This window comes from Argentina anserina, chromosome 2 (genome assembly GCF_933775445.1).
Source record: "Argentina anserina chromosome 2, drPotAnse1.1, whole genome shotgun sequence".
NCBI classification, from domain to species: Eukaryota; Viridiplantae; Streptophyta; class Magnoliopsida; order Rosales; family Rosaceae; genus Argentina; species Argentina anserina.
The window spans coordinates 8460635-8473455 of NC_065873.1; the positions used below are offsets into that span (position 1 = coordinate 8460635).

Sequence of the window (12821 nt, forward strand, 5' to 3'; positions counted from 1 at the left end):
TGCCAGATTAGGCAAGTTGTCCATCTTTGGTTTATAGCATTATTTCTATATATATAAGGCCTTCTAGCGAGGGATTCTGTTTTTGGGTTAAAAAAAAGGATATGCCACTTAACAAATTTCTCGAATATTTCAACATTTTCACTATTCAATTTTTAGGGTCTAAAGTATACGTTGGAGGTCATTAAGACATGAAAAACTGAGATTTAAACTTATAAGCATGAATTGTTAAGTTTGACAGATTTGACGCATCCATTTCTTTTATCAATTGTGATACCTTAGCGATTACTATTTTGGCTGAAATTTTACATATGTAATCTATACATTAGACCCTAAAGTTGAACGGTGAAGATGTGAAAATGTAATAAAAAAGTTGGTTAATGAGTTATCCCTTTAATATGCCCAAAAAGAGGATCCCTTAATGAAAGAGCCCTATATATATAATATCATTATTTCCTTGTGTTGCAATAATGCTTTTGGTGTTGATATTAGTAATTTTATATGCAGTGTATCATTTGGAATCGTCAAAATTCTTGAAAGCGTTATCAAACAAAAACATATTATAAAGCAAGCTAAGATTAGCCCCCATCCAATTTTCCAACTTGATTACGTCGACACTAAGTACATTGCATGCAGACGTACGTACCTTAAGTATGAATGAATCCAAACCTAATTCATGACTTGTTGGGTCGTGGAATGCGATAACTTGGTGGAGTGCGTCCAGAAGACGAGAATATTATTATGAATATATATGAGAGCCTATTTATTTTCTGAGGAGGTGGTGAAGAGGAAGGTAGTTTTCTGCTTTAGAGGAATGTAGTGAGAAATTCCAAAACTCATATAGGTGATGAGGTTTTCACATGGTTCTGTTCCAATAAGGACAGTGAGACTTGAGTGTCCAACTCGTTCAAGAATCACTGGTCCCCTACAACATCTAATTAAGCCAATCGAGTTCCAGAGAAAGATTGGAAGTGCGTACAGTTGGAAGTGCTCAACTGAAGATAAAGATTTGGTTCACAAACATAAGTGTCCTACAGTTTTCAAATATGCCAAGGATGGCCAGCAAGAGTGTCCAATGTCGACACTTGATAATCACAAATTTCTGATTATATTTGGAGATGCATCTGACATAATGATACTAATTTTTCCCTTAAAATAGAGAAGAATGTATAGTCTTTCAATCAAGAAAAAAAAAAGAATGTATAGTCTTTTTTTAGTTGCAAAATCTGACTTTCAGTATTCAGCTTGATTGGGACACGGCAAGACAACTCCGTGGTTCATAGAGACGTCATAGATTAGCTAAGGCAGCTATTTCTCTTAATTTCTTCCCCTTCTATTTTCTCTGAGTCGGGTCCGAGTTGGCTTATTTTTTTGTGTCACGAACGACTTCTCTTCTGAAGTCTAAATGGTCTTAGTTCGATAACTTCTTCTGAGCTGGAAGTGTTTCTTGTAACCTTAGTTGCATGCTTGTGAGAATGATAGAAATGAAATAAATTTGCGGTGTTTCCTTAGGGATCAACGAGGAATGGTAGGAACTAGCTAGGAAGGCAAGTTCTAATACTCAATCGGTAAATTCATTAGCCTAGCTAGCTAGAGGAACTGAGAAGTGTTTCATTAGGACGGAATTCATTATTGAACACCCGATTACTTGGGAGTTGGGAACAAGCATTTCCCCCCGAAAATCATTAACCTGTTTAATTCCATGCATATTACGATTCCGTCGATAGAAAGCGTATTTTTCTGGACTTGACGTCTTTGACATGCACGCTATTGAAATGGCTAGTGTTTTCTTCCATTAATTAGACTAGCTATTGTGTTTTTCCTTGGACTTGTCGATTTGGGTACGTAATAAGCTACGTCTTTTCGTAAGAAGCTGTCACCATGTATGTATAACAGCTTCATTCCGCAAGCATTTCTACCATGACGACTATTAATGGAGACAAGAACGTGACGATGGCTGACGCACATTGAACCATAACTTCTAAAATATTAAGAGAAAAGTTCTGGTAGTTATTTCATCGATTTGAAAAATAGATGAAACAAAAAAGTTATGAAAAATTCATCATGCAACTTTAAATTTTGGATGGTTAGCAAATTTCCTTCAGCTGATTTAGGAAGCGAAGGAAACAAAAACAATTTACAAGTTCAATCGATCAGTTTACAAAAATCATTAATTAGGGTAATTAACGGATGCTGTTATCACAATCCATTCAGTCGAGAAGTGAGGTCTACGAAGATATCTTCTCTGCAAGGAATGGTGAGTCCCCCCATCGGATAGTTATATCCAAATTCCTCCTCCGCCTTACTTAGCAGCTCTTGAAACAAAGGCTGACTCAAAAACGATATCGGAACCACAAATCGCTTCCTTTCGTTCTCTCCAACGTACACTGCAAGGTACCCTTTTGGAACTCCGGCAGAAGACGTTGAACTCGCTTTGTTAGCTTTCAAGCTTGACTGGCGCAAAATCTGCTTAGCATGCATGATTCCCGGTACTCGAATAGCCATTATATATGCTTACGAATACGTACTCGCTATCTAGCAGTATACTTAAGTACTATAGATGTCAGTCGAACTAGAAGAGCGAGCTAGCTAGGTTGGGGAGGAAGATCGAGTTGTAGAGAATATGAGGGCTTAGCTTGGTATGCATTTGTTCTGGGGATACTGAGTATAAATAGAAGAAGCAAAGCCATGTAGAAATATGAAAAATCTATGGGGGGCAGACTCGGGACAGAGGTGAGGCAATTGGGTAGGGAAGGGTTTGACATAAGTGTTTGGTAGGTCACATGGCTATGTCTTCTTAATCGTCCCAAAATATTGGTGGTAGATAGAGACCTTAATGTGGATTTGTTAGGGATTGTTATCCCCCAGCCATTATTTGTGTCCACTAAGCATACAAAGTGAGGAAAACTAAAACTGCTGGCTGTTGGTTTGATTTGTTTCAGTGGCTGGCCTTGAAGACCGGAAAGCCATAGACATATATGTCCATAATTAGTTGACAACAACTTGTGGACATTGTGTGTGTATGGATCAAATTGAGTCCCAGCATAATCATAATGTGCCATGCATTTCCAAAATATCAAGCTAGTACTACTGTACGTACCCAGAAATTTCATAAGGTACCCTTAGTTTTGAAATATCAAGCTAGCAAGTAGGATAATCTGTGACATTAAGTGTCACGACCCCGAATTTCGAATGATAAAAATTCGAATTCGAAGCCATAAAAACTCAAAAACAATCTCAAATATATTGAAATCATCTTATCATAACAGTGTATCAAAACTGAGTCCACATGGAAATGTAAAATTTACTAAATCCTCACCACTAACAGTAGAAAGAAATCTTCGACGTCTTCAGAGTAGTCCATCAATTCTGCTAATCCACACGTGCAGAACTATCCCCTACACCATCGAATAGGTGCACCGGGATTGTAAACACAAACCCGGTAAGCTTTGCAGCTCGTATGAGTAAAACAACAATACAACTCGTGTATAAATACAAAATAAACATCCTGAAAACATATAATTATAAATGTACTCATGAGTCATTAGACGGCCCATCTGGTTGTCCAATAATATCTGAAAATATAAGTGCTCATGAGAAATAGGGCAACCCCTACGTTTACCCAAATACATTTATAATGCGGGTACTCATGAGCGCTGGTACACCTCTGTTACCCCTCATGAAGTACGCCGTCAGACATTGGGCAAGCTCTCGCTACCCAATATCCAAAAGAAAAAATATTGAAAACATTTAATTATAAATGTACTCATGAGTCATTGGACGGCCCATCTGGTTGTCCAAAAATATCTGAAAATATAACTGCTCATGAGAAATCAGGCAACCCATATATTTACCTAATTACATTTATAATACGGGTACTCATGAGACCCAGGTACTCATTCGTTACCCCTCATGCAGTACACCGCCGGGCATTGGGCAACCCATCTGTCACCCAAAAATCCCAAAAATATAGGTACTCATAAGCTGATAACCCATCGGTTACCCCTCATGCAGTACACCGGCAGACATACTGGAGCTCTAACTGTATCGTAACTGTCGCCCGGCCAAAGCTAGGTTCCGACATGCCAACACGTTCGAAGACTGGTCCGAAGACAGAAAAACACGTCTGAACACATAACACACGTCCGAAGATAGAAAAACACGTCTGAAGACAGTTAACACGTCCGAAGACATAACACACGTCTGAAGACAGAAAAACACGTGAAAAGACATAACACGTCCGAAGACATAACACACGTCTGAAGACAGAAAAACACGTCTGAAGACAGAAAACGTTTTAACAAAACTCAATGTTAAAACCACGTACAATAATCATCACATGATATTGTACAAATCAAATCGACATGCTCAAATAAATAAATATCAACACTAAAATGAACTCATTCGCAAACGAAAATTATGACAGTATATAATATAGCAAACTATATATATATGTACCTATTTTACCAATTATACACATACACAATCCACTATATCATATACATATCATAGTTCATTTTTTATAATTAAGCGTAAACATGAATCTCCGCAAGGGTAGATTTGTCACTGTGAGATTTTTACTCACCTTCTTTCTTGCGTGCAACTTCCACTACACTGAGAATAATTTCCTCACTCGTTTCGTCAGTCACCTAATAGCATGATAAATGCTTAGAAAATGATACGTAAAATATAAGGTGACGATTTTCAGTACAACTAAATGTTGTTTATAAAACATTGTTCACATAACACTGTTCATGTTTTATTGTTTTACTAATCACTGTTCCAATGTACTATTTTACTAAAATACTGTTCACAGTTACTGGTTTCCCAAAACACTGTTCACGGTTACTGTTTTACCAAACACCATTCACAGTCACTGTTTACTAAAAAACTGTTCACATAATACTGTTCACATTACTATTCATGCGAGCCACTGTTCACAGTTACTGGTTTACCAAAACACTGTTCACGGTTACTGTTTTACCAAACACCGTTCACAGTCACTGTTTACTAAAAAACTGTTCACAGTACTATTAATGCGGCGCCACTGTTCACCGACCGCCACCAATGACCACCAAATTTCACCACCACAATCTAAATGAGATTCCTAACAATTTCCTAGTTCACAACAAAGTCTAAATCAAAGCTTAAAACCTCCAATTTTGGAATTTCCGAAAAATCTCAAATCATGAACCCTAGAATTGAAATTTCTTGATTCGAGTTCTTACCTTTCGATTTAGCTCAAAACCTTTGCAGGGGTTGTTGACGATGTTGAGGCAAGGAGTTTGAGACCGGTGGTGAAGCCTAAACTCGCCGAAGATCGCCGGAAAATTGAAGAAGACAACCGGGTCACCGATGGGTATTTGGGTCGACTTTCGGGTTTCGATGCGTGGAAACCGGCCTCCTACTCCATGATCCACCACCACAGGGAGGTGCACAAGGAGGGGACGAAGCTATCTGGGTCGGGTCGGTCGGAAATTTTCGCCTCTCAAGGCGCGGGTGCGGAGAAATGGGGAGAAAAATGGGGTTATGACATTAAGCATGAATCAATTTATTCAATTCATTGCCCGATGTGAGTTGAGGTTCATTCTTTGTAAAAGTTTATACAAAGTTTTGATATTATTGCCTGAAAATGGCGTGATAATTTGTACGTACGTACGATCGAGTTTTCACATTATTGCACATCTGCTACCTGAATTGTTTAACTTCACTTGAGGAATACTACTGGAAAGTACAGAGGCTACTCAAGCACTCATCACTAAGGATGAGAGGAGGTTTGAAATCTATAGCAGTCTCGTATTCAGAATTTTCAGGCCGCTCGTGGTAAAATTACATTGATGCTTCTTCTGTTATTGTCGTATAGAAATGGTCCAAGTTTTAAACATAGAAACCATTTTTAACAAAATGTCAAGGTAAATGTATACCCACATATACAAGGCAAGACACCCTCCATTACTAGCTAATATATTGATCTGCAACAGTAGACACTACGTACACCGTACCTATATGCTCGAGATCCCAATGTGCCTACGACTATTGGCTTCTCCAAATTCTTGACGTCAATCAGGAATTCAGGATCGGATGGCATTTCAGAAACATTTTGGTAGCAGCTATATATAAATAGTTGTGAATCTTTCTTTTGCTATATCCAATATGATGAAAATAAATCCTCTGATCCTGAATTTTCATACCAAATCTGCATGTGTCCCAAACACAGATTCAACCACGTCCATAACTTCAATTTGCCGGTCACCCCCTCTAGTCACAATGCTGCTAGCATATAATCTGTCAAAAAAAAAAACGGATTTCATGAACCAAAGTGCACGTGCGCATAGTGCCTAAGTCACGTGCGTTGTAACTTCAATAGGAAGGTTTTGAAGGGAGGACCGAGGATGATGAATATTACTCAGTAGATTAACAGCCGCATGGGAAGCATTTTTTTTTTTGAAGATGAGGTTATTGCGTTTCTGCCATATATATATGCCAATAAATTTAAATAAGTGGCGGGACGGGCCGGGCCGGGTATTTTCAAAAATACGAAGATCTAATCCCGCCCACCTAAGGCGGGCCTTGCGGGCCGGGCCTTGCGGGCTTTTACGGGCCGGGCCTTACGGGCTTGTATTAGAAAAATAATATAATACTCTAATTTAAGGGTTTAAAACAACAAAAGAATTGTTAGAAAACATTCTAAAACAAAAGTCACAAATAAATTCTAGTTTCGAAATATTGTCGATCGACACCAATAGATGTGATCGATATATATATTTAGGGACCGTGTAAAAATTTCATCTAATTCGGACCTCGTTTAACCGTCGGAATTTTCGGTCAACAAAAAAAAGTGGCGTTTTCACATAATAAAATCTCATTGACCGGGGCTTTGCCAAATAGATTTCTTCAGTTCGACCACGTACGATAGGTACAAAAATTAGGTGATTTCAAATATGTAAACAAATTTCCACATTCGCATCTTGGTAATTGGTCATCCCTTAGGGCATATTAGTGTTGTTTTTGGTTTATCGGAAATTCTGACGGTTAAATGAGGTCCGAATTGCATGAAATTTTAAAATGATCATTAAATATATATATTGATCACATCGGATGGTGTCGATCGATTCCGAGAAGTTTCCTTCATATAGTCGCTTCATAATGTGATAATTTTATTATAAACCTAATATAAGGTTATAATATATTAGTGAACACTTCGGCGATCGACAACTCAAATTCAAAATATAGTCGATCGACACCAGTAGATGTGATCGGTATATATATTTAGGGAACATGTAAAAATTTCGTCCGTTTTGGACATGGTTTGACCGTTCGTACCAACGATCAACTAAAAAAGAGGCGTTTTGACATATTTAAACCTCATTGACCGGGGTTTTGCCAAATAGATTTCTTCAGTTCGACCGCGCACGATAGGTAACAAAAATTAGGTGATTTCAAATATGTAAACAAATTTCCACATTCGCATCTTGGTAATTGGTCCCCCCTTAGGGCATATTAGTGTTGTTTTTGATTTACCGGAAATTCCGCCGGTTAAACGAGGTCCGAATTGCATGAAATTTTAAAACGATCATTAAATATATATATTGATCACATCGGATGGTGTCGATCGATTCCGAGAAGTTTCCTTCATATAGTTGCTTCATAATGTGATAGTTTTATTATAAACCTAATATAAGGTTATAATACATTAGTGGACACTTCGGCGATCGACAACTCAAATTCAAAATATGGTCGATCGACACCACTAGATGTGATCAGTATATATATTTAGGGAACCTGTAAAAATTTCGTCCGTTTTGGAAATGGTTTGACAGTTCGTACCAACGGTCAACTAAAAAAGATGCGTTTTGACATATTTAAACCTCATTGAGCAGAGCTTTGCCAAATAGATTTATTCAGTTCGACCGCGCACGATTGGTAACAAAAATTACGTGATTTCATATATGCAAACGGCTTTCAGCATTCACATATTTGTAATAGGTCATCCCTTAGGGCATAATAGTGGTGTTTTCGATTGACCAAAAATTTCGACGGTCAAACGAAGTCCGAATTGGATGACATTTTTACAGGGTCACTAAATATATATACCAATCACATCGGCTGGTGTCGATCAATCCCGACAAGTTTCTTTCATATAGTCGCTTCATAATGTGTTTGTTTTAATATAAACCTAATATAAAGGGTATGATACATTAGTTGACGCTTCGGCGATTAATAACTAGTTCGAAATATGGTCAATCGACACCAGTAGATGTGATCGGTATATATATTTAGGGAACCCGTAAAAATTTCGTCCGTTTTGGATATTGTTTGACCGTCCGTACCTACGGTTAACAAAGAAAAAGGCGTTTTGACATATTAAAATCTTCTTTGACCGGGGCTTTGCTAAATTGGTTTCCTTGGTGCGACCACACACAATCGGTGACAAAAATTAGGTGATTTCAGATATGCAAACGACTTTTGGTGTTCGCATTTTTGGTAATGGGTCTTCCTTTATGACATATTAGTGTTGTTTTCGGTTTACCGGAAATTCCGACGGTCAAACGAGTTCCAAATTGGAGGAAATTTTTACAGGGTTACTAAATATATATACCGATCATATCTACTGGTGTCGATTGATCCCAAGAAGTTTCCTTAATATAGTTGCTTCATAATGTAATAGTTTTATTTTAAACCTAATAAAATATGTATGTATAATATTTCATTATTTGGCGGGCTTTTACGGGCCGGGCCTCACGGGCCTTGTAGGCTTTTGGCGGGCCGGGTTTCACACCTCTAATTTAAGCCCGGCCCTCTACCCACGAAAGCGGGCTTTGACGGGCTTTCTCGCGGGCCGGGCCGGGTAAAAGTCCGTCGAGCTTACGGGCCTCCGCGAGTTTTTTGGGTCCGCGGGCTAAATAATGAGACATATTTTTAGAAGCAGAAGCGCGTATTGCAACTATAGCGCTTAACACTATAGTTAAATGAGTTTTTCCTAATACAGGTTCCTACCCTTATACGGGGAATCGGCAAATCTGAGTTTTTGAGAAGAAGAAGAAGAAGATGGAAGACTATCCAGAAGAAATACGTAGTTCGCCGGTGAGTCTGGTCTCCGTCATCGGACGACCGGAGCTCCACGCCTCCATCTCCACACACCTCCACTTTCTCGACCCTGCGTTCAACACTTTAGCCTTGCCATACCTCTCCAAGGTCTCTCTCCTCTTACCTCCCCCAAAGCCCAGCCCCTCCGACTCTCCTCCCGCCGGAATCATAAAGCGTGATTGGCCTCTCAAGCACCACACCAAAGTCCTTACCGTCGTTGCCGCCCTCATCTCCTCGGATAGCGTCTCCGGCGACCCAGCCCAGTGGCTCGAGCTCTGCTCCGAACTCAACAATCTCAAGGGGCTCATCTGCACCCGCATCACCAAATTGGTTATCGTCGTCGTCCACTCCAGCTCACTGGTTCGTATGAAGCCCAATATCTTCCATTTTAATTAGTTGAGATTGCAATTTTAACTGTTGATTTGGTTCAATTTTGATATTGCAGATGAATTCTCAGCGGATCAAATGGTTGCGGTTCGAAAACGAGCTAAAGTAGATGCCTAGTATCTTGTCACATTTTGCACAGATGAAGAGTCTCAGATTAAGCAATCTCTGTTTAGGTACAATGTATGATTATGCTCTTGTTTTTAGAATCTTGTTTGTTTAGTTTAGTTTGGGTTTATATTTTCGTCGAGATTTTACATAGAATTGAGGGTGTTGTGTAGATTGGGAAGTGTATTTGCTGAGCTAGCCGGCACGTATTACAGAGATGAAGGAAGGAGGATTAAAGCTCGCACTGAGAGGAAGAGTTCTAGTCCTACTGACTTGAACATTCGATATTCCTTCAAAGTGAGTTTCCAGCATTTCGCTGAATTGATTTCAAGGTTTTTTATTTCAGAGTATTTGTAATGTGTGTTTGTAATGTTCATGTTGTGTATCAATTTGGTGAGTTTTTTTTAAGGTTGCTGTATTTGCGGAATTTAGAAGAGATTGGGTGGCAGCTTTACGTTTTTATGAGGATGCTTATCATATGTGATGATTGCTCGATTACTCGACATCAATATTTAACCCTGAACACATCAAAGTAGTATAAAGCAAGAGGGTATCGTTCACAAACCGGGGATCCAGCCATGGCTTAGGATCATAACACTTACACGAATTCATAAAGGGTTTAAGGTTTGATATAGATTTTGGATTGAATCATAAAAACAGTAAATAAAACCTAAACTAATATATACATGTGATCAACCAACCAACACATAAACAATCACCAAAACAATTCACATAAAGGGAATCGAAATAAGTTCTACAACTTCTTATTGAATCATGCCGAGACATATATTGAGCAACCATGAATGGATCATGCATTTAGGGTTCTAAGCAGTAACCTAAACACATAGACACTTAATACATTCGATCAAAACCAAGCAGCCATAATCGAAATTCTAACATGTTCATCTTAATCATGTAATCCCAAAGCCATGCACATTGAATTCATCAAGTATGTCACCTACTTAACCAACAACCATGCAATTCGAAACTCACATAAACAAGAATAAACATGTTCTTAGCATAAGTCTTTAATCCAACAACCTAAATATCATGCTACAAGCATAGTCATAACACTTAGAAATCGAAAATTGATCATAGCTAGGTTCGGCAGAAACCAAAAACAGAAATTCATAAAACCAAAACATAATTTTCGAATCCTCTATATAAATTGAATCAAGTAGCTATTTCCTAGACAAAATTGATACAAGATTGCACAACACAAATCGCAAGCTTCATCCAAGAACAAGAATAAAACCAAAACCGAAATTAAACAAGAGTGAATCATGGTTACACTTTATAAGTCAAGCAATCCACAAGTGTAGCCGAGACTTCTATGGATGAAACCTTCTTCACAAGCGTGTTTGAAGGCTATTGATAGGTGGGGAATGATGGAATCGGTTTTAGGATTTCTTGGAATGGTGAAGGATGAATTCGGCAGAGCTATGACTTGTGTTTGTGTGTAGGGCTGATGTTGTTGCTGAATGGAGAGGCCGGCCTCTATATATAGAGGTTTAGGAAGCCTTCTTACCGTCCCATAAGGAAGTAGAATCCAATTGGGAAACTGAAATCCTATTTGTTATGGATTTGATTTATGTACTCCATATCCAACTTGATGTAGGAAACCAAGTCCAATAGGGAGATCTCTTTAAGGGCTGCACGGCAATCTCTTGGTCCAACTAGGAGTAGCTAGGCCGGCCTCCTCTTCTCCTTCTTCAACTCGAATATGATTTCCTTGTTCAACTAGGAATGCATCTCGGCAACTCTTCTTTCTTTCCAAATATGATTTGTCTTTCCTGAAAAGAAATCGTTGATTAAGAAATAGGAAAGAATGAAAATAGGAAAGTAGAGTCCTAGTCGAGTAAGGAATCCTAACTCAATCAGGAGTTCTAACACTTAGCACAATTTCATCATCAAATCATCTCAATTCGAAATAGCTCTACCTAGAACATACATATGACAAATATAAACCTAAAATAACTAAATAAGAAGTAACAAAGCATAAGAATAGGGCATATATACATTAAGAACGTCACACTTTGTGCTCCTATCAACAACCCCACACTTAGACTTTGCTAGTCCCTTAGCACACACTAGAAAGAAAAATCAAAACATAAACGAAATCAAAACACTAAAGCTAACGACACAACACTAATGCCTTCAACATTTTGTCTCAGAGATCTTCAAACTCATAGCATCAAGAAATAACACTCAATCGAAATAGACAAGATGAATTCAATGGTTAATAAACATGAAATTTCATTTAACAAGTAAGACATGGCAGAAACAAAGGTGAAATTAAGCTCGACATGTTCAAAACAAGTTCAAATTCAACTCACATAGGATATGCACTCCAAATCTTTTCTCTCAAGAACATGGCATATGCTTAAAAGCTTTTCACACACAAGAGTTATGAACATAGTGAAATCGAAAACCTCATGAAAGATACCAATCATATGCACAAATGAACCCAAACCATATGTTTACTCATGAAACAAACTCCACAGATCAAGAGCTACTCATTTTAAGAATCATGCGGATCTTTAGAAAAGAGTAGGCTTAGGCTCGGCATTGATATATTTTTCAAGGTAAAGGAATCACAAAGGTCATCCTCAAGACTTAGCAGAGCAAAACATCCACCTTATGTCGCCATACTCCATAAAACAAGGTCCAAATATCATCATGTTGGACCCATTCTTCACTCTAAACATTGTGAAAACGAACAAAGGCTAAGGTATAACATTATTGAGCCTTCAACAAATACATCACAACTCCAAATTCACCAAAAACAACATGTATGCCGTGATCTTTTCATTCTTCATTCAATATTTTTTTCTTTTCTTGCCGTGTATATATGAATCTTTCTTCTCTTTTTCACACGGCATCAATACATTTTTCTTTCTTTTCATACTCTTTTCACGGCATAACATACATACAATAACATAACCCCACACTTGAATCAAATCATCACTCCATATTAACATCCAAGAATCGGCTCTGCCAAGCCTTAAAGACAAGGTAGAGATATAACTATACTAAGCAAGGATATAACATGTTGGTAATGAAAGAAAAGGCTTAACGTCGGCTCAAAGGGGTTAACACTAAAGTGTCCCAAGCAGGGCTCAAATAGGGATATACGGCTTTTTGGCTTTAAGTGGTGGAAATCCTAAAAAGATCCAACAATCCTTTTCAACATCAGAGTATATTATGACATAAAGCTTTGAAAGTTTCACAAAGTAAGTTCTAGC

At 38.2% G+C, this 12821-nt stretch overlaps 2 protein-coding genes across 3 annotated transcripts; one reads left to right on the plus strand and one right to left on the minus strand.

Annotated features, from left to right (window-relative positions):
- Positions 1 to 2196: 2196 nt before the first annotated feature.
- On the minus strand, positions 2197 to 2502 carry LOC126782980 (auxin-responsive protein SAUR21-like). Its single transcript, XM_050508354.1, has one exon. The coding sequence runs from the start codon at positions 2500 to 2502 to the stop codon at positions 2197 to 2199; it is 306 nt and encodes a 101-aa protein (XP_050364311.1).
- A 6513-nt stretch (positions 2503 to 9015) lies between these two features.
- On the plus strand, positions 9016 to 9999 carry LOC126782978 (uncharacterized). Of its 2 annotated transcripts, none has more exons than XM_050508351.1 (3): positions 9016 to 9444; positions 9530 to 9651; positions 9750 to 9999. In XM_050508351.1, the coding sequence occupies exons 1-2, from the start codon at positions 9046 to 9048 to the stop codon at positions 9578 to 9580; spliced, it is 450 nt and encodes a 149-aa protein (XP_050364308.1). In that variant the 5' UTR covers positions 9016 to 9045; the 3' UTR covers positions 9581 to 9651; positions 9750 to 9999. The 2 variants fall into 2 exon arrangements, with proteins under 2 accessions (XP_050364308.1, XP_050364307.1); XM_050508350.1 differs by having other exon boundaries at positions 9530 to 9644.
- Positions 10000 to 12821: the final 2822 nt, after the last annotated feature.

Bases quoted from the DNA above. Each gene is read 5' to 3' on its own strand.
- LOC126782980 (XM_050508354.1), bottom strand. From the start codon at position 2,502: ATGGCTATTCGAGTACCGGGAATCATGCATGCTAAGCAGATTTTGCGC.
- LOC126782978 (XM_050508351.1), top strand. From the start codon at position 9,046: ATGGAAGACTATCCAGAAGAAATACGTAGTTCGCCGGTGAGTCTGGTC. The intron at 9,445-9,529 runs GTTCGTATGAAG...TTGATATTGCAG, and splicing joins TCGTCCACTCCAGCTCACTG to ATGAATTCTCAGCGGATCAA.